Source organism: Ambystoma mexicanum, chromosome 1q, assembly GCF_040938575.1.
Source record: "Ambystoma mexicanum isolate Mex_15411 chromosome 1q, UKY_AmexF1_1, whole genome shotgun sequence".
NCBI lineage: Eukaryota > Metazoa > Chordata > Amphibia > Caudata > Ambystomatidae > Ambystoma > Ambystoma mexicanum.
The window spans coordinates 211,262,607-211,285,596 of record NC_090922.1 but is presented as its reverse complement, the minus strand read 5'-3'; the positions used below and the strand labels follow the sequence as shown (position 1 = coordinate 211,285,596).

Sequence of the window (22,990 nt, the reverse complement as noted above, 5' to 3'; positions counted from 1 at the left end):
ACAGACCAAAAGGTAAGCAGTGAAATTGTGCAAAGGTATATATATCTCATGCTTTGCACTCATTTTACTGTCAGGGTGACCACTATACTGACAGAGGAAATGAGCACCATAGCAAGTGTGCATTGCATGCTCAGAAGGCAGGAACGTTTGACTAACACAGACATGGTTGAAAAATTGTTGGTCATTCTTATGTTCCCAAAATGCACTTTGTTTTTATGCAAGTCCGCCAGCAATCTATGTGCAAGGCATGCACCTCATTCAACACGTAGCTCTGCCCCACCCCAGTCCCGCCCACACCACTGACAATCCAGCCCCAGTCCCGCCCACACCACTGACAATCCGGCCCCAGTCCCGCCCACAACACTGACAATCCAGCCCCAGTCCCGCCCACACCACTGACAATCCGGCCCCAGTCCCGCCCACAACACTGACAATCCGGCCCCAGTCCCGCCCACAACACTGACAATCCAGCCCCAGTCCCGCCCACACCACTGACAATCCGGCCCCAGTCCCACCAACACCCCTGACAATCCGGCCCCAGTCCCGCCCACACCACTGACAATCCGCCCCCGACCCCACACGCACACAAAGGTGAACGGTGGGTAGTTCCCCCGATAAATGTCAATATCCAGCACTGTTCCTGACGCTGTTATTGGAAAGCAGAGATGAAATATTAAGCTTCTTAAGCTTCTTTTACTGAAGATCAGTAGGTTCGATTCGAACACAAGCATTAAAATATATTTCCATGTGCAGACGTATACGTGTCATATTGAAATGAGTTGGGATCTCAGAGATTTATCCGAGGAGTGAATTCTTCTAAAGAAAATGACCGTGCCGTCAAACCGCACTGACAGGGCAGCCCTGGGCGATACAGATTCATTTACACAGGAGTTTGGAAGATTTGCTGCATGCGGCAACGCAGGAGGGGCTGAGAGTTCCTGCAAAATGCTGAGACGTGCTTTATTTTCAAGTTCATTACCATACATCTCCCCCTACCGGTCCTTGCGGAGACTGCAGGGACACAGACAAACATTGAGCACTCCATCTTTTGCACCGATTCCTTTAATACAAAAGCGGAATTGACCAAATAAATGTTGTATTCTGTTTGCAATAGGAACATTTTTAAGTAAGAGCATCTATTCTGATCTTTAAATGCATTCTATTTTAAAGTCATACGATTAATCAAAATTCAGTGACTCATCCCTTATATAGGTAGGGAAATATTCTTACGTGAGACATCTAAGTCTTAACGTTACCAGTGCCCAGATTTTATGAAAATCAGAGACTAGTGTGTTTGCTAGCGAGAACCGGACGTCCAGTTGCGACCTGTGTTAGGAGTTACTTGCACTTGTAAATAACGCACCATTTACACGCCTCTTCCCGCCCTGGTAAGAAAAGGAAATACGTCCTGTTCCTGTGGACAGCGGGTTTTAAGGCACTGAATGGTTTGGACCCCTGACGCACTTCATTTGATGCCCTCGGAGCGCGCGCATCTCAGCTGGGCAGGCACGATTGGTTTCATTTTCGACTTCCTGGCTTCCAGTGACCTGCCCTTCTCTTTTCACTGTGCTAAACAGGTGGGAAAAGGACCAACACACTCCATAAAGTCGAGGCAGTTTTCTCTTCCCTTCCTTTCGACAGCGGTTAAGATATGTGCAAACCGGGTCCTTTCTGCTGCAATGCTCCCTCCACCTCGTCAGACCATGCAGCGTCTACAGAGCACCGCAAGAGGGCGCGCTGCTGCTGCCTGATCTGAAGTCATATATCGCATTGTGGATGTTCACACCTAGCTGCAAAGGTGTACACGATAATGCAATATATATATACACATTTTCCAAACGGTGTGTTGGTTTGGCGGACTATTTCCACAGCAAGATCGCCTCGACCCCGTCGAACACTGCCTCCTCACTATCAGCCCCCTTCCACGTGAACGCTTCGGATGCACTATCTGCGCAGGCCAAATCGCTCATAATCATTGATATTTTTTGTCGCCTCTATGGATGACTTTTTTTTTCATAAATCATTCTCTCTGGCAAAAGACATCACTCCCGTGGGCCCGGGCTGAGCCTCAAGGGCACCCCACTCACCTTTTTAACGCAATAAGGACGGAGCTGCAGAGAAACTCCCCACAAACTGAAAAGCGTCGTCATCACACATTTGACATGCCCACCCCAAAAAGATACAAGGGCGGAGTTGAATTTCCCGCTTATGTCTTATCTCCCCTGTGCAGCAAAAGGCCTTATTGTAATGGCCTTGATGCAACCGGCGTTCACCTTACCAAATGGCCGCCACACTAATTACCAATGTGGCATCTGCGTAGGGTTCAGGGATGGCTAGCAGGTGACATCACCGGAACTCACATTATGTGTCCTTTCACCTTGACAACATCACATGAAGTGATGCCATGCGAATCCTTTCCCCGGTGACACCATAGGAAGTGGCAATGCAAAAAAAACGTTTTTTTTTTTTAAATGCACTAAGTGCACAATTAATGAAATAAATAGTGTTAAAGCTGACAGAAGGATATTTTGGCCTTGAATCTTATATTAGTATTTTCTTATCCCAATATGTAACGGGTGCGGTCATGGTATGCCAGAGGCACACCCAGCAGAACCTTCACAGAGCATGAGAATTGCTTTCTTAGGCCAGCACTACCTCTTATGGCAGGTGACGGGCACATTATGTCTGTGCCAGGGGTCGCAGAGGCAGTGCCGGGGCTGCCAGGGCAGTTGCCAGGGGTAGCTATTGGCCCTCCTCGCTATCCCCAAATGAGATCCATGACTAGGTTTGGAACCAGGGGTGGACTGGGACCCAAAATAGGCCCTGGAAATAATTTTCAAAGGCAACCCATATTACACATTTTCAGCATGTCCAATCCTTTTCCGATGGGAACATTGGAAATACCACCCAAAAGAGGCCCACGGCGCAGAGGCCTACTGGGGAAACCTCCAGAGTTCTCTATAGGCCAGTGAACCCCTGTTTGGCACCACAAAACAACCTCTTGAATGTTAGGGAAGAGCTACTAAGCGGCGTGCCCTCCCCCTGCTACTGATTGCTCCACCCACATATTTTGAGACAGGGCATTGTGGCATCCTTCAATGGGCATTATGGGCAGCACAGTGACGTGGATTGCTTGCATAATGGCCAAACACAACAAGCAGGTGATACTAGCCTTTCCCTGTCTGCCACCCTAAGAATCACCTGCAGCACACCCCAGGGTTTGGGCCCGATCCTCTTAAATGCCGAAATAATCGCGTGGACCCATCCCCGGCAGATATGCAGTCATATCTCACATGTGCGGTGGAGACGCCAAACTACACCTCGCACTGCAGGGTAATTGAGGCAGCTCCCAATGTGGTGCTTGCAGTGTTTCCCACATCCAAGCTAGGCGTGTGGAAAGTTGCAGAACGTTGCTTCCGCAAACTTATCCATCACAAATCTTCGCAGTTCACATTGTTGCAATGTTTATTTATTTATCTTATTTTACATGTGTAAAGAGCCTTAGCCCAAGGGCATCATGTTCTTTGCTTTGAACAATTAACCCACACACATGGGTTTGCTCATGTTAAAGTGTTCGTTCATATGTTAGATTAGCACTGGGCAATACAAAAACAGATGTTCTCCCCTCTGCAATTACCACTGTGGTATATATTTTCTTTTGTATGTTCTCCGGGGCGGTATTTCCTCAAAACTCTAATAAAACGTTGATTGTTGATGGAACTGCTTGCAAATCATCAAGCACTTGAAGTTGACGAGGATGATATATGTATATTTTTTTATTTATTTCTAAAGTGCTGGAACAGGGCTCGCAGGCAAAGAAGCGCTTGCACAAGATAAACTCACAAAAAAATAATGATAAAAGGGAGAACTGGTTAAACATAGACCATAAAATTGAAAGCAGGTAAACATATTGGTCAGACTTTACAAAAACAAAAAAAAATGTCAGGAGACAACCCAAGTTCAAATAGAAAAGACTTTTCACACGGAACCATAAGTCATAGGATACAAACATCTAGAGGATAAAGTTAATTCAGAACAATACTAATATTGGACGCAGCTGACATATTGGTCAGATTTTTATATAGACTCAAAAATGACGGCACACGGCCATGACCACAGCCTTGATACTACAGTCAGTATTGTCCCCGGTGCACCGTTCCTTAAGGTGCAGCCTTCGCAAGAGTCTAAATTCCTGTCCTCTCTCACACCCATGACCCACTTTGGAGTGTAGCCAAGTAAGACCTTATTTCTAAGTGCGTCTCTGGTTTCAGTCCTCTCTGGTCTAGGTACATCAGTGACGACCATTTTCCTACCATCCATGGCAAGCTCTCTCTGGGAAGAATCTGATATCACTGGCATCCTTGACTTCTTAATGCGAATATCCTTGCCTTGAATAGGCATGGATAAGGGGTTTGCCACAGTTCCAGGCTGTTCAAAGGGTACACAAACCTCTCCCGCATATTCTGTCACATAAGAGCTGGCATCGAGGCAGATGGAGTTAGAATAAAAAACGCAGGACTCATTCACACTAGTTGGCACACTGGTATTCATAGTCAAGCCGGTTTGACCAACCATATCCCTCCCAGTAGAGTGCAGTTCATTTAGGTCACATTGACATGCTTTATTCATCCTATCTAGGGGGACAGGTAGTGTAAACTCATCAAAAGAGGTCCACCCATGCACAGAAATCCTGGTTCGTTTTGCATTGATTCATGTCCTCTATAATGTTCTCCTTCATACATTGCCAAATCACTAACGCCACCAAGCAACTCATTATTCCCTGAGCAGGCCTGTGACATGGCTTCAGCAATCACCATGTCCATACTTTTCAAAGGGGAAGGTAGTACCCCCATGCAGCTGGTGGCATTTGAACAGGAATGAAAAGGCAGACATTCTATCAGGGACGTCGATTCACCGAAATGCCAGGGGTAGCGGAAGTGACATCACACATCTGATGACATCGCAGTAAGAGATGTCACATGACCTTTGACCTGGATGACATCAGTTCCTCTTTAATCCCAGTGACGTCACCAGAAGTGGCTTGCAGGCATTATAAAAGCACATAAATGTACAATTATTAAAATACCAAATAGGTACTAAAATAGACGGGAATATTTTAGATACCAACCATATTTTAACAAGGGTGCTGCCTTCTTATACCATGGATGGGGTCATGATATGATAGGGTTAGACCCAATAGAATCAGCATAGGCCGAAGCATTGCCATATATATGCCACATGAGCATTGCATGGCCAGTTACTTCCATATTATGCCAGTTGTAGCTGCATGTCAGGTATTGTCATTATATTATATGTAGAGTCCCTACATTGCCACTTTCTGTGATATTTCAGTATCACCAAATCCAATAGATGCATGTCACCAACAATGCACAGGAGCATTAATGCTTTGATTCATGATAATGATTTGTTATTTATATAGCGCTTTCGCAAAAGCAATATACATATAATTATCATTCTATCCGAAGTTTTTACTCATATATCAACCTCGGAAGAATGAAAGGCTGTGTGTCCTTGCCGGGAATGGAACCTGCAACCTGCATATCACGCATAAATGACAGCAGTGGTCGCTGAACCCACTGAGCTATTTACCACTTTTCTATTTAAGATGCAATGTCAGAATTAGGAAACCTGTCAAATCTGGCTGCACAATGTAGACCAGAAACGTAATGACACTATCATATTTGCTGTAGCCTTGATGGTGTACAGTAAAAAAAAATAAAAAAATCCACACCACTTTAAGATATGCCTAGATGGGTTGCACCAAAATGCCAATCTAACCACATAATAACACTTACCATGCTTAATTTTTCATGGATGCCCAGAAAAATATATCATGCCGCAGTAAGGAAAGGCTAGACTGGTTGCACCCAAATGGCAGACTAGCCAGGTAGTTACAGTTATCATGATTGCTTCATCACAGATGCCCAGTACAATATGTCATGCCACAGTAAGAAATTGCTAGACTAGCTCCACTAAACAGCTAGTCTAGCCATGTAATAACACGTATTATGCTTACTTCATTACATATGCCCAGAAAATATGCCATGACACAGTAAGAAAATACTATACTGGCTGGACCCAAATGCCAGACTGATAGGTAAAAGCAGTTATCATGCTTACTTTATTTCAGATGCCCAGTAAAAATGTCATGCCTCAGTTCGAAATGACTAGACTGGCTATACCAAAATGCCATCCTAGCCACTAATACATATCATGCCTGCTTTATCATTAATGACCATAATGTATTAGTGCACTCTTCTCCTGCCCCACCCCTCCCAGACATTCCTTCTCTCACCCGCTCTCCTCCTCCTCCAACCCCCAAAATGACCCCTAAACCCAATATTATCACAAAATCGTTCCTTCCACGTCCCATTATTTATGTATGTGGCAAGGTGCTTCACAGTCAAGTACTGGGATGAGGGAGAGTGGGACTAGGAGTAATAAAGATGATTTATAAGTAATCCAGGTATTTAACACAATTACACGCATTCACACACCACTTGCTCGTTTACACATGCACCCATTCACCATTCACTCACACAAGCATGCCCAGCCACCCAAACAGCATGCTCTCATTCACACTTATTACATGATATACGCACACGTATAGAAATATATACATATATACATATAAATACATGTATATATGTATACATATGTATATGCACACACACATACACTTTTACATTAAAAAGAAATGTCCTTACCTTCCAGAATCCGTCCTCTATGGCAGGACTCTGGCTCCCATGGTCCATCTTGCATGCAAGGCCTGTCATGCGCAGCAGAACACAAGAGCCAGACTCAGCCATCCATGTCCTGACTGACTTCAAAAAGAAACTATTTCATTTTCAAATCCGAGACTTCCAGGCGCCACAGAAGCAGTGCCAGAGGTTGCATGGGGGCTGGCAATGGGCACAGTTGCAACCCCTAGTGGACCCATATGACGTTCCTGCATTGTATCTGCACACTTCTCCTTATTTCTCTTGTGGCTGGGCATTGTTTAATAGGAAATGCTGCAGACTGTGACAATTCTAAGCGCCTCAACAGTTCCATCATTTTTTTTTACCATAATGCCAATTGATGAAAGAATTCATGACTGGAAAAGTGGTGCAGGCAACAATTTAGTGGTAGTCATACTTGCAAAAAAAATGGTAAGTTTCTTAATTTCAACAAGTGTGCAATTTCATGGTTGTAAAACAAACCCCACACACCCCTAACCCACACCTTATCTAGGAGAAAGCATTCTGAAGCATAGGTATTGTACCTCAGCCGTTTGAGCTGTGGGCCACTGATAGAGTGGCCGAAACTGGGCCCATGCCCCAAGCACCAGGTGCGGCACATGCAGTGGCTTTTGTTTTGGATCTGTCACACAGGCTAATCCAGTGGTCGAAGTAAGCGGGAGCGGTTGGGAGTGGTGCTCCCCTACTTTTTTTAATTACGCTTTACCGTTCCTATACTTTTATTTTAAAAAGAAACCGTCCCAGAATGGTTTCGCTTTAAAATAAAAGTGTAGGAAGAAGATGAAACTTGCACTTTCCGTGCACTGCACTGAACTTTCCCTTAACAGCAGGTGCATGTGTTTGGGGGTTTGTATTGTGTGTGGGAGGGGGCGCGGTGATGGGGTTTGTGGGGAGTGGGTGCAGGCCGGCAGGGAACACAGTTCCACTACTTCTTTTTGTACAGTTCGACCACTGGGCTAATCATTATAACTGCCACAATTCACAACTGAGGCTCCTATACAGCGTCTCTCATCCCCAATCCTCAATTCACGCAGGATTGTGTTCCTCCTTGCAGCAGTGCTGTCCTTCCTCTACAACTGCTACAGCATCGATGCTGAGCTCTCGCCCAAGTACTTACACATCCTCCTGCATGCACCCGAGCACACAGCCTACCTCATCTTCACCCCAATCCGTAAACAATCTATATTGACAAGCCACAAAACTGAAGAGCCACTTCAAGATTCTGCTTTACTCAAAAAACTTAAAATGGATTGTTGTCAGAACCTTTGACTCTGCTGTTTCTCATGATATAATTCATTTCCACCTGCCCCCATCTTAAACCTGATCCTCTAAAGTACAAAGGAACTTTGAAAACCCACCTACTCCCAAACTTCTCCAACTGCCATATGCCTAGGGCTCCCATCCTTTTGTTTTTCTCTTAAAACTTTTCAACCACCTTTCTGTTTCTCCTTAAACCCATCTACCTCAAAACCCTGACCCCCACCGTTATCGCAAGGAAGCCCTTCCTGGCAGTGTGACTGCTCCTCAGGACCATTAAAGTAATAAAGTAAACACTTGGACCTCTATGCATTTAAAAACAGTTACAGCCTCTGCCTGTATAAGTACAGAGAACAACAATTAGCAACACATAGCCAGAGGTTTTTGTATAGTATTGTAAAACGTTCAACTAAATTCAATCAAGAATCACTGCCACATAGCTGGTCAATAAAAATGATGTTTACAGGGACATTGCAGAAGGAAATGATTTTAAAAGTATTTGAGCAAATATTCAGTCGCCTCTGTGATGGGCGCAGTGAGTTAAAACGTGTTTGTACACCCTGCTGAGTGGAAGAAATTACATAGAACAGGCTATTCGACCAATGTTCGTTCTCAGTAGAGGGGCTGCCACATTCCTTTGTAACTTTGTAAAACCTGGGGTTTCACCTTAAGTAATCCAGGGTAATCCAGACGTGGACCCCTTGCTCACTGTGTCTTCGAGGGGCTGAGCGTCACCTCACTGATGAGGCCCGACCAGGCCGAAACACGTCTCTGTGGTTGCTGGTGGCACTCTTGTTCAGAGGAGAATTGCCTGGCATTTCGGTGCTGGACTGCCCTTGGCCATATGCAAATGGATAATTTTCTTCTGTGAAGGGTGCAGTGAGCTAAAACATGGTAGTAGACCCTCCTGAGTGGAAGACATTCCAAAGAACAGGGTATTGGACACATGTTCATTCTCAGTAGAGGGACTCCCAGACTCCTTTGTAACAAATATTCAGTCTGATTTGATCTGTTAGAGTGTTATGCATGCCCAGATGTGGGTCCCTTGCTCCCTGTGCCATAGGCAACCAAGGTGCACCTCACTGAGGAGGACCAACAAAGCAGAAACCTGTCTGGGGTTCCTTGTGCTTCCATGCAGAGGGGACTTGGCCTAGCAGTTTGGGCTGGACTGCTCTCATTGGTGGCATTACCTGACTGATTTGCATTTGGCTGAACCCCTTTTGCTAAAAAGCATTGGTGTGGAAGGTTGTCCAGAGCAATGCCAGTGGTTCAGATTAATTCATTACCTTCCACCCATCACTTTTGTGGTTAAAACTTTATCGGCATTGTCATAATGAGTAAAAAAATTTAAATAATAAATATATATATATATATATATATATATATATTCAGTAAAAAAACTTTGTTAAAGGGACGTTATGGTTAAGTTGCGCTACTAAAAACCTATGAAATTCAGTGAAAAAACTTTGTTAAAGGGATGTTATGGTTCAAAGTAAAACCGAAAAATCCCTGAAATTCGGCAGTTATGGTAACATAAGCAACCATAACTCGCGCCACCGTGCACTGCTAACACTAACACCCAGGACATCAAAGATGACATCACAAATGTCATTGATGACATCACTGATGACATCACATGTGCATTTACTTTTCATAAAAACTCTGTACAACGGATTCTTATAATGCTGACCAAAAACTGTCAAGGATCATTGGGATAAATATCATGAGCTAATTAGTGCATTAAGCAATGCATTGATATAAATAGCATTCTATTATGAAATTCTATCCAGTATACTAAGCTACTCATGCAGAAACATAGGCAGTTTGTGCAACATACATGATGAAGGTGCCATATTCATAATCTTGCCATGTTGAATAATGAAATGATAACTGCTTTCTTATTAGAGTTTTGCGTACTGTGAAACATGTAATAAGTAGATAATAAAACCCACTTAATACATAATTATTACAGACAAAACACAAAGAGACAACAACACATACAAATATGAGTATATACAGGGACAGTGACGTAAACAAAAAAGCAGAAATAGTAGCAGAAAGAGTTCATAACCTAACTGATTGTCTTTATGCAGAGAAACTATTGCTCTGTTTCAAAGCTGCTACTTACCATATGTATGTGTATCACATGATGTGACTGCACCCACAGGAAAGGAGAGTGAGTATAATGTATACAAATATGAGCATATACAGGGAAGGTAGAGTAATAAAAAATAAAACAATGAGAAAGTGCTGATAACCCTAATGATTATCTTCATGCACAGAAAGGAGTGCTCTCTTTCAAGCCTGTGTCTTCCGCTATGTATATGTTTCATATGATGTGACTTGACCCTAAGTCTACAAATATAGTACCTTTTCAATTTTTAATTCCTGACTGTTACTGAAGAAAACTATGTGGCTTCGATATGTCAGTAAAGGATAAAAAGGGAGAGCCAGCCATGTGATGTCATCAGTGATGTCATCACTGACATTTGTGATGTCATCTTTGATGTCCTGGGTGTTAGTGTTAGTAGTGCACAGTGGCGCGAGTTATGGTTGCTTATGTTACCATAACTGCCAAATTTCAGGGTTTTTTTTCGGTTTTACTTTGAACCATAACGTCCCTTTAACAAAGTTTTTTTACTGAATTTCATAGGTTTTTATTAGCGCAACTTAACCATAACGTCCCTTTAACAAAGTTTTTTCACTCAATTTCATAGGTTTTTAGTAGCACAACTTCACCATAATATCCCTGACTTCATATCCATGTAACATAGAACATACTAACCCCCTCGTAGTGATTTTCATGTCCGCGGACTACCGCCATGTCCGCGGACATATCGAAAATCTGAGCGTGGTGAATGTAAATTTAAATAGTGTGCCCCATTTCCCCTTTGAAGTTGGCTCTGAAAAGAGCCATTTTTTTTTTTTACAGATGCTTGACAGACACCTGTTATTTTGTATTTTTTTTCTTGTTTTTTTTCTTACTTTCCTCCTAAAATCTTCACATAACCTTCTCCAAAGCAACCCTTACATTCCAAAATAGAAAGGCATTTCCCGTAAAAGATAAAGAAATTCCATCTTCTTTAAAATTAACAGCATTACTGGCATCAATATTCTCATTATTACAGAAGAACATACCAGCTCTAAGCATGAAGGCACACATGCCTCGGTTGATGACACACCTAGCAATGTTTTGTTGAGGACAAAAAACAGAACTATTGTCCCATATTGCCCTAGGTAGTAATCCAGAAAAAATGACTTTGGCATTTGGAAGGATCTTCATTACGGCTTGAACCAAGCGTTCCAAATCAGCCAACAAAGTAGGGGCACTGACGTTGCCCAAATGGAAAGCACCATAGTGCAAAACTACCACATGCGGACTGTTCATCGTGGCCATATCCTCACAAACGTGTACAATTCCCTGTACATTGCAATCAGGCACAGTGCTCCACACCACCTCCACTCTTTACACATCAAAGTTCTTTTCAACATGCCTGCATTGAGCGTACTGTTGTAAACCATGCACAAACATATCTCCGAGCACCAACACCCTGACTTTCTCCACTTCTGCCATCTTCACTACACACAGTCTCTTTCAACACAAATCCACAACCTCAACATCTGATTGGCTGATCCGTACAGTCTTCTTTCCATGTTGGATTTCTTGGAAAAACCCGGATGTAGCACGCCCTGTCCACGAACAGCCGCGGTGTCCGCGGACGGCGTCCACTTTACTCTCTGTGCCATTCCCTCATTGCATACAGCTAAGCAATCACACAATACGAATAACTTCCTCAGAACACCCCCATTTTGTGAATTTTCAAACATTTCAGGACAAATATCATTTCATTATTCAACATATTAACATTACAAATAGTATACTTTCATCTTGTACTCTGCACACAACGCTATGTTTCTCCATTAGTAGCTCAGTATACTAGATAGAATCCCATAATACAATTCTATTTATATCAATGCATCGTTCAAAGCACTAATAACGGTATGATATTTATTGCAATATCCTTGACACTTTTTTCGCAACATTATAATAAAAATCCCTAGTACACAAATTCCATGAAAAGTACATACACATGTGATGTCATCAGTGATTTCATCAATGACATTTGCGATGTCATCTTTGATGTCCTGGGTGTTAGTCTTACCATAACTTGCGATTTTCAGGGGTCTTTCGGCTGTACTTAGAACCATAATGTCCCTTAAACAAACTTTTTTTAATATCACGCAAACAATATACAAACATGGCATGCAAAAACCAACTTCTCACAGATGGCTTTACACAGAATGTTGCAAAGTAAGAATTTATGCTCGTTCACAGTGAAGGTCAGCTGCTTCCATTTTTTTCTCGGGCCCCGGAGAGGCTCACGAAGCTGACTATAAGTTTGAATTGTGTTTTGACCTTGACAGACAGAGATTGTGAGGAAAGACTTCTCTTGAAGGAGTGTTGCTAAAACGTAAGCGAAGATAAGGATGACATTTCTGAAACGAAACCACTTTTATATATTATATCACTATGCGAAAGATCGTTCGCACACGCGGAGTCGTATTTTGGGACTGCACTACTCGTAGACAATGGAAATTGCAATTGTACTGTAAGTAACCCTTTAGATTATTTTATACCAAATATAATTACAATAGCGTAGCATTAAAGACCGCTCAAGTTGAACTTGTTCGTTGAAAGTGGCATAATGTTTTCTAACGCGCACTATCACTGCCGAATTGATCCCCTGTCGTTTAGAGGGCTCTGAAAAAGGCAGAAGACACAGGGTCAATCGCTCTACTCGCTGTGCCACTTCACTGTAGCCTGTCACCGCTTAGATACCTCACAGTTCTTAGCGCTATATGAATGGGAAAATATTATTTTATTATTAACATACTCCGTTGCACTATCTTCGATAGCAAATAGTTTCACGCCCTAATAAATAAAATGATGATTTTTAATGAAGATCGGCTGGTGAGACTAATTTATGTTTTTTAAAACAGGTATGTGGCCCCATTTTGCCTATGTCACGATTTACAGACTCCAGCGGATGGGGTCTTCAACTGCCAGGTGCAGGTCCAAATATGCAACTTCATGACCCTCACCATTTTATGGGACAATCGCCAAGGACCAATATGCCCTTATGCAGTACTAGCGGCTACAAACAACATACCAACCAATAGGGTGGTCTAATGGCTCGTTGTTGGAGCAACCTTTCGATTATCAGAGCGACCATTTACTGCTTTTATCATAAACCAACAGCCTATCTACCGCAAAGGAACAACATGTGGCTCAAAATACACTTTTGCTGATCGACAGCAGGGACAATAGCAAATCGCTGAATATTCACTAAACATTTCATGTGAAATAAATGTACTTTACCAAATGTACAATCCTGCTGTTTACTTTTAAACCACAGTTTCATATTCCGAATTGTGGCGCACTGAGTTGTAAGCTGATCTAACACCCTCTGTAGCGCAAAGGAACATCGCGTGCCTCAACATGAACTTTTGCGGATCGACAACAAAGACAAATGCAAATTGCTGAATATTCTCTAAACATTTGATGTCAAATAAATGTACTTTACAAAATTTACAATTTTGCTGTTTGCTTTTAAATCACTGTTTCATATTCCGAATTGTGGCGCGCTGTGTTGTGACATAATATGTGTTGTCTTCCGGGTTCTGTGTAAAGTCACTTAGGACTGCAGAGGACTGGGGGCGTTTGATGACGCACCCTGAAACGTCACGGAGAGAGGCAGGGAATATGAATGCTTTGATAATATCAGGCTTAGGGGTGGGAGATATGATTTAGTGTCGCAAAAGCAAGTCAGCCATGTCAATAGCGCCAGTCATAGGATTATCACATAATGTCGGCGCACACCAGCCTGATTTATCGTTTCTTTAGTGGACAAAAAGTCGGTTGACGCCCATAGGAAATTGTACTATTAGCGGACAAAAGGAGTGGTCTTAAAACACTTTCACCCTGACAACGAACAATACAAACAAAGTTCTCAGAACACCCCCATTTTGTGTAATTGCAACCATTTCGGGACACCGCGAGTGTTCTTAGAACACATTCAACTAGACAGATTACAATACGGACAGCGTCCTGAGGACACCCCCAGTTTGTGTATTTACGAACAATTAAGTACACCGCGAGTGTTCATAGCTCATTTTTACCTTCCTTGCAAACAAAAATGACACATACTCCGTCCTCTAAACACCCCACCATTTAGTTTATTTACAAAATGTCAGAACAGCCGTGTTCTCCGTGGACAAATCGAACGCAACAAAAACATCTAGCACATAAAAAAACAAAACATTGAACCTATCTCATACTCCCCCACCCTCCCCAAACACTCTTACACACCAACACACGGCACTAAATACAATTTTTTATCCACGTTTCACCGCGATGTACGCGGTCGACGGCGAATACAAGATGGCGGGCGCCACAGAAAATCTGACGCGCTCCACGCCCCTCGCCGTCCAATCAGCAAACACGTTGCATGTCCGCGGACATGACGCAAGGCCATGGGCCAATCGGGGTGCTGTCCGCGGTGCGAACAGGGAAGTCCATCCGCGAAGCGAACACAGATATCACTAATTTTTTTGCCTTACGTTTTGGTCATTTTATAAAAAACTACTGGACGGATTCACACAAAATTTGCAAAAGCACGCTTTCGGACCAAGCCCCCGCTCCTGCCGCAAATTTGGTGTAAATCCGTCCAGCGGTTTGGCCTGTGTTTTGAGACCCCCCCTATAACTTTGCCACCCCTGGACGAAACCTCACCAAACTTTGCAAAGAAATTCAGAGTGACCCATATACTTTTTTTTGCAAAGTTTGGTGAGGATCCGTCCAGGGAGAGCGAAGTTATAAGCCGCCCAAAAAGTGCTCTTCCTATGGAAACAGCAACTTAACCATAACTACATGGCCACTAGCGTGGCCATGTAATATATATATATATATATATATATATATATATATATATATATATATATATATATATATATATATATATATATATATATTTGGAGAACTGGAATATCAAGAATGCCAATTTGGGTCTAGCCTCTAGCTTTGACAGTCCCCCACCAGCAGTCTCTACAGCTTGCCCCTCTATTATTAGTCAGCAGCCTCCGATGTGCTTCTGAGTAACTTGGGAGGGGGATAGGAGTGTTCATCTTTTCCCCATCCATGCATCAACAGGAAGGTGTGGCCAGGAAGAGGAGAGTGGAGAAGGAGTAGCATCAGCACTGCTTATGCCCTCGGTACCCTGCCCACACTCCACGCTGGAGTCTGTAGTGCATCTGCGCAGTTCCTCCCCATGTACATAAGTTGAGGCATTGGGAAGAGACCGAAGGACATATCTACCCATCTAAGAGAACATATCAGGCTGTACCTTGCATTTGATGACTTTACCTTCACAAGATGGCAACACTATGGAATTTCAGACTGCAACTGCCATATAATACATGGCAACCTGTAATACTACTATACATGCCTGTAATTAATGCTCTTATTACAGGTTAGTTATGACATCAATACTGGTCAGTAATAAGAATTAGCACACGAGGAGGGCGTAGCAGCCACTCAGGTTGCACAGAATGTGGGCTGAACCTCACCATTTTTGTACAACATATTATAAGGTGCCTATTATTTATTTTATTTTTGTAATCCGAACATATTTTACATTAATTATATGTGTCACAATTGGAAAAAGGCAGGCATTAAAGTGGACGACAGTATGTAGCTGTGTATTATTAGGAATAAAATACCCCCTACCGCACGTTGCACAAATTTTGCAAGTCACCTTAGATGTCTGTGACCGTAAAAAGGAATCCGGCCTTCGGCCTCGTTCCTCTAATTGGTCCCGGAACTCCTCAGTGGCTTGCAGTATCTTTATAACCTGGGTTATGGTGTACATTATCCCATATATAATGGCAACACCTGGGCATATGAGGCTTCCCTCGCCATAGGAGGCACGCTATGTTATCTGCTGCACAATGCTACATCACTAATGCATTTCAACAAAGGCTGGCTTCCATGCGTGGCACAGAGATGCTTAGAACAGGTCGTGGAACACTGCTAGACATTTGGCAGAGAGTGTGTGAAATCTGCTGGTGCACCCTTCTGGAACAAGCTCCCCATTACCTTGAGGTCCCTGGACAATCACCTCCTGTCCAGGAAACGATAACAACGCTACTCTTCAAGCTGACCTTCGATCACCCTTGGAGAATGTTGACATTAGACAGTTTGGCACACTGGGCTAGGCTACTCGATGGCCCTTGCATTACTTGACCTACTGCACCTTTGGAACTTATGGTTTATTTTTATGGTGTGTTACTTGGCTGTATTGCACTTCACCTTTGACCCTTCTCTGGCACTTATGTCTCCTGAATGTCCATGGCTTCCACTTGGGGTGCCAAGAGGTGACTGTGTTCACGGATGGCGCTTTACACAACAACAACAAAGACCATTGTTAGGCCTTATTTAGCAGGACTATTAGCACTGTAGATCTTTCTGTTATGTTTATGTGCTGACATATAAATGACACTGGACGAGAATTCTGAATCCGTGTGCACCTGCCCTTTCCATCTATTTGGACCACCATCATGATCCCAGAGACATCACATGACCGATTAGAGGAAAGGCACTTAAGATCACTCTTGGCACAGCTGACATTGCATATTCGTGAACCGCAAGCAAAGCTAGCAGGAGAGTTGGCAAGAGAACAGGCAAAGAACATGTCAAACCTCTTTGAGGAGGAAGGAGGAAGCGGCAAACGCGAAGGACCAGCCGTAGCGATAATGGAAGTACTGTTCAGAGCTGCTGGGCCGGTTCATCACTTCGTCGTTGATGCTGGAGATGTAAAGCACGAGACCCACCACCAGAGAGAGACCTAGGAGCAGAAAGGAGAGATGAGAGGTTGCAAAGGCAGAAGAAGCCCCAGTTACTGAGAGAACAAAAGAGACTGCTTCATGCAGAGCATGGGACGAGAAGCCAGAATAGGCCTGGGGACAGACACCAGGACAGTCTTTCCTCCTCTACTAAAATATATGAGTTGCTTGAGGACTATCAGTTGCATTCAACTACAAATGCTCTCTATAAAATAAAATGTGTCTCAAAAAACGTTAGTCTAATGTAAGGTCTGAATGTTGGTCTTGCATAGTTGGTAAACCTGGGCTATATGTCCACACGATATCTTGAGACGCACTCTTACTAAGTCCGGTTGTTTAAACTGACAGCTCCTCTGTTACTGTTAGCCCTATATTTAGGGTGACTAGAAGTCCCTGTTTTCCTGGGACAGTGCTGGGAAATCGCCCTCCTTCCCGGGGTCCCGGGAGTTTCTTTGATTTTATAAACCCTGTCCTGGGATTGGACGGATGGGTGGCTACGGTCCCAGTATTTGCTTGGCACGATTTTTCCTGCATGTAAATGGGGCGTGAATGCACATTCACGCCTCCTTTGCCTCCCCATTCCTCTCCCTAGCCACATTCCTTTAATCGGAGGAGTGTGCCTGTGAGCACACCCCTGCAACAGGCCAGCGACATAGAAGTAGGACTACTGTTTTATTGGAGTCCTATTTGTGTTTAATGTACTCCTACTTCTATGTCTATGACCTGTCCTTTTTAAAAAAAAATCTGGTTACCCTTCCTATATTTATGCTGGCAAATGCAAAACTACATGTGGCAGCATGCAACAATATGCTGCATAAAATGTCAGGACTACCTTAAAGAGACATTTGTGGAATAAGGACAGTGGCTAAACCTTTTTTTAGACAACAGCAAAGCTGTAAAACCTCTGAACCAAACAGGATTATCAGATCTAGAAGTTGGAGAGCTACTCTGAGGGAGATCTACTGCACGCACCACTACGACCATCAGATAGCAAGTTACCGTGGCATGGTGGGTACTAAGGCAACACGTGCCAGGGCCTGTTTAGAAGTGAGATGGGGAAGTGCCCCCTTTCAGCTGTGAGATGGTGCCTCATGAACTGACCCAAACTCATCAAGAAGATTAGTCTCAATTGCAGATTTTGGGGATTTCCGTGCCCTTATTGAGACTTGGGAGAAGTATCAGCTTATCAGGGTGCAGTGTCAGGGATAGACCAGAAGCTTCGCCAAAGTTCTAGGGGGCAGGACATCAACTGCACAGCAGAAGAGACACGTTGGGGACACTATTAGGCTTTGCTGCCTTGCTTCCTAGAAGAGATGCCAGGTGCTGCACAATGGATAATCTACCCCCACCAGAAGAAGCCAGTCAGAAGTCAGGTTAATGAGGAACAGAGCCCGAGCCCAAAGGTCATGAGGGCATAGGTTGTGGTCCGAGTCTGGAAGGGATGTAGGATAGTGACGTTTCAGGTTTACCTAGGTTCACATCTAGAAATCAGGGCATATCCCACAAAGGATGAGTGAGAGGTGCGCGGTGTCTCCCACAGTAGGGCAGACAAGGTCTAGGCCAGCTTGTCAATGCCCAGCTTGTTCCACTTAACAATGAGATTGTGCCAGTGGCAGAGGTGCTGCAGGACTTCCCACGTGACCTGTCTGGAAGAGCAGGCTGTCTCCTTTCTTCACCCCTTTGCTTGTGCATGTAAGCTGATGAATGAATGACACATACACTCAGCATGGAGTGGATATTAGCTTATTTTGAATGATCCTTTTGTTGATCCACAGGGGTACACAAGCACACCAAGCAAAATGGAGGCACCTGCTTTGAACGTTACAATGGAGAAGAAGCAAGGGAAAGGGTGCCTTCCCCACGCCTGCTATGGCGGAACCCACAGAGTACATGGAAAGCCCAGGCTCTTCATGTTTCAGTGAGAAAGGGTGGTTTACTGTCCCCCAGAGTACCGCAGGCAAATTCTCCCAAGATCCTACCCCCTTGGCCTCCTCCTTCATACCTGACTGCCTGGCTGCTATTCGGGCATGGTGCCCTGTCAATGATGTCTGCCTTAATGCCAGTAAGACGGAGATCCTTCTGATGGGGATGCCTGCTCCTTGTTTCCTCCCCACTCTCTGGCCTGACTGCCTGGGTCCCCTGCCCTCATCCACTTGTGAGGCAGAAACCCTTCGGAGCATCTTTGACTCCTATCTCTCCTTCTCTCCGCACATCACAGACCTTGCCAAGAAGTCCAACTTCCAGCTGCACCTCCTCAGGGGCATTCTACCTTTCCTCACCTTCCCTCAGAAGCTCAATGTCTCCAGAGCCCTGGTTCTCTCTCGGCTGGACTACCGTGATAGCCTCTTCCTCAATCTGCCTCTTTCTTCCCTTCGCCCCCTTCAACTAATCCAGAGTAGGACTGCAAGACTTATCCTTGGCCACAAGCCCAGGGACCACATCTCTTCAGCCTAAAATTTCTCCACTGGCTCTCAGTGACCACAGGGATCACATTTAAGACCCTTTGAATTATCCATAAGGCTGTCTGGGGCCTGGGACTTCTCTACATCCAGCTTTCCCTCCCTAAACACCTCTCGGCCAGAGTCGTTTGGTCCTCTGGCTCCTACTCTCTGCAGGTCAAACGTTTCTCCAAGCAGAGAGTGGGAGGTAGATCCCCTTCCTCAGCAGGTTCCTCCATCTGGAAAGGCCTCCCTGCTCCCCTCAGACTTGATCTGGATCTTCTTAAACTCCGGAAACATCTCAAGAATTTCCCTTTCTCCTCTTTCTTCCCTCTCCCTCTCTTGTGCTAACTCTACCTCTGCCCCTGGGGCCTAGTCCCTTCTGAGTCATAAGGGGCCAGACCACCCCCCCTACCAGGCCCCCCAATATCCCTTGCCAGCACTTGCCTTTGGGCTCCCGGACCCGGACTAGCCCAGCCTGGTCCTTCCTGTCCACCACACTCATGCTCCCTTTTGCCTTCTTTACCCTTCCACTTTCCACCTTGGCCCGCGTAGCCCTTGCCACCCTCACTCTTGCGGCATTCCACTTCTTTGAAAGTGCACGCCCTCCCCTGCACTTACCACCTTGTCATGCACTTGCATGGTAGGATTGTCACAAGGCCAAACAGTTTGCTGTTCTACTTTTGTGGTTACCATGCTCCTCCCACCCCCGTTTTGACTTTGGTGCCCGGAAACAATTGTGTATTGGCACCATACAAATGTCTAATAGATAAATAAATAAATAAAATCACAAGTGTAGTCATCTGTTCAGAATGTGCATAGGATTCCCTAAAGGGAACTGAAGCATTGTTGACTTGTACTCGATTCCGAATACAGTCTTGACACATGCACAGGCTTATAACATGATTGTCTGCCCTGATGCCGCCTAGCATTTTAGCACACAACCTATAAAGCAGACATTGCACAGAAATAGACCTTCAGACTTGCCTAGAACATGGCACACCTGGCACCTGTATAGTGCTCTTACTATGAAGGCCATGAAAATAAAATAAATGAGCATGTATGCACTGAACCAACGTTGCAAGACTTTAAACGGTATTAAATGATTCTGCTGAGTGAGATAAATGTACACCTATAATGCCAGCTAGCTTGGAATCTCAGGCTTAGAACTATATATTTTTAGGAATGGTGACCTTGCCACGTAACAAGTGGCTTCATGGCTGGCCCATTTCACGCTCTGGGGCAATGTAAGGGGGGCACAATGCATGACGGGCGCAATTCCTGACCTTGTCATGCATGTTCATGTATGTGGAACAGAAGCAATATACACTGCTGCTGTCCCACTTGCATTTCTATCCCTCAAACCTGGACAGAAGTATTTTTTTTAAAAACATTTCAGAATGACGTGCTCTCAAAGGACGCGCCACTTACGCCTTTGATGAAATTGCAGGAAAAATTCCAGCAAAACAAAAGATAATTGGTGTGTTTGCTGCAAAGCAAGTTGTTCACTGAAGCAAACAAATTTCACTTAATTTCCTGGAAAGTTCTCAAGTAAAAGTTAATTTGCAGAACGTAATTTCAACAAATTATAAAGGAGCATAGTACTTTAATTTAGCATATTTTGAACTCTGTGAAAACCTTTTTGGGTGATTGTTATGTTCTACAACTTTCCCAGTGAAAGGTTTTTCAATTTTCAAAATACGATAAAAAGATTTGATTTTGTGAAATATGTGACATTTTGGCACCTTATCAAACTATTTTTGGTTATAGGCGACTGGCTAATGTACATCTATTACCTAGGGTAAAATCAGTAACTAGGTAGTGAACATATTTAGAGTCACAAAGCAATTGAGAGTTTGTGGCCTCTGCATTCAGTGAAGTGGGTTTGTGGAGCACATCCAATATGGAGTACAATTCACTTTGAGGGGTGACAGTAACAAATGGCGAATCTTCATGTGTTCACCAACCAGAATCTGGAGTAGATGGAGTACAGTTCACTTTGAGGGGTGACGGTACATGTATTCACCAACCAGAATCTGGAGTAGATGGAGTACAGTTCACTTTGAGGGTTGATGGTACATGTGTTCACTAACCAGAATCTGGAGTAGATAAGTAGATGGACTACAGTTCACTTTGTGGGGTGATGGTACGTGTTCACCAACCAGAATCTGGAGTAGATGGAGTACAGTTCACTTTGAGGGTTGATGGTACATGTGTTCACCAACCAGAATCTGGAGTAGATGGAGTACAGTTCACTTTGATGGGTGATGCTACATGTGTTCACCAACCAGAATCTGGAGTAGATGGAGTACGTTTCACTTTGAGAGGTGATGGTAAAACATGGCGAATCTACATGTGTTCACCAACCACAATCTGGAGTAGATGTGGCCCAAAGATCCTGACCAAAAACCAAAGAAGGACAAACTACCAAGAAACCCAGTCAAGTAGTGAATGAGTTGCAGATAAGAGAAGCCACAGTAACTGGCACATCTGGAAAGTGTTGCATCAGTAGTGGAATAACAAACTTGTCTCTCAAGTGAAACTTTAATTAAGCAATACTAACTGCAGTGGTCGGCTGGATCAGTTGGCAAAGGCCTGGGGACCAAGGTGTAAGCCAGAGTCAAGCAAGGGCCTTAACGCCGGGCCCTAGTGCTATTACCACTCAATCCACCTCGCTCGCCATCGTGGGTGTGATTGCTCTTAGTTCCTGGGGGTTGAACCATGAGGTGCTAATACTTTTTGGTTAAAGAAAAGATACAGACACAGTAGGCTACGGCTGGGTTGGAGGTTACAGAAAAGGAAGATAGGCTCAAGGTGGAGCCCATCTTCCATTACCATGGCCTCACGGAATAACCGTGAAGGGAGGATCAGAGTTTGATTCTGAAATAAACTGCAGGAAGAAAGCGAAATCAATGGTGGTGGGATCGGTCCTTTGAGAGGTCGTCTGGCTATATATTCACAGGTGAAATGTTTGCATGAAAGTTATCTCAGTGAATGTAATTGGCAGTGGTCTAAGGGGGCGGGAGCGGTCGGAAGCGGTGCTCCTCTACTTCTTAAAATTATGTTCTACTGTTTCTATACTTTTATTTTGAAAAGAAACCGTTCCTGAATGGTTTCGTTTTGAAATAAAAGTGCAGGAAGAAGTTGAAACTTTCACTTTTAGTGCACTTTACTGAACGCAGAGGTGTTGCTGGGGAGTCCCGGATGTTTTGGTTCTAGCCCTGGATAGAAGCTCAGGTGCTACAACCGAAAGGCTAGCTAGCCCCGAGTCCCAACTGTCCCAACATTAACGTAGCCCCTGATCCTTTCCAGACCTAGAACACCCCTGACTGAACGGTCCCTTAACAGCAGGTGCATGTGTTTGGGGGTGGGAGGAGGCGTGGCTATGGGGTTTGTGGTGAACGGTGGCAGGCCAGTAGGGAACATAGTTCCACTACTCCTTTCCATACACTTCGATCACTGTTAATTGGTATTGGATGCGATACACTGCTGTTTGTAAACGTATGTAGTTGTCAAATTACAGCAACAAAGTGAGGGCAACTTTTGCTTGAATCGTGATTGACGGGGACAGTTTATACCAAAATAAGGGGTTCCCTGTTTTCTTTGAGTTTTCCCCTGACTGCAGTAGATGAT

General features: G+C 44.1%; 1 protein-coding gene across 3 annotated transcripts in view; it reads right to left on the bottom strand.

Annotated features, from left to right (window-relative positions):
- Positions 1-22,990, bottom strand: part of CACNG7 (calcium voltage-gated channel auxiliary subunit gamma 7) — a 255,534-nt gene that overhangs the window by 71,332 nt on the left and 161,212 nt on the right. For all 3 annotated transcript variants that reach the window (XM_069637370.1, XM_069637369.1, XM_069637373.1), the window contains exon 5: positions 16,776-16,921. In XM_069637370.1, coding sequence (XP_069493471.1) covers positions 16,776-16,921 — 146 coding nt within the window. The remainder of the gene's footprint in view (positions 1-16,775; positions 16,922-22,990) is intronic.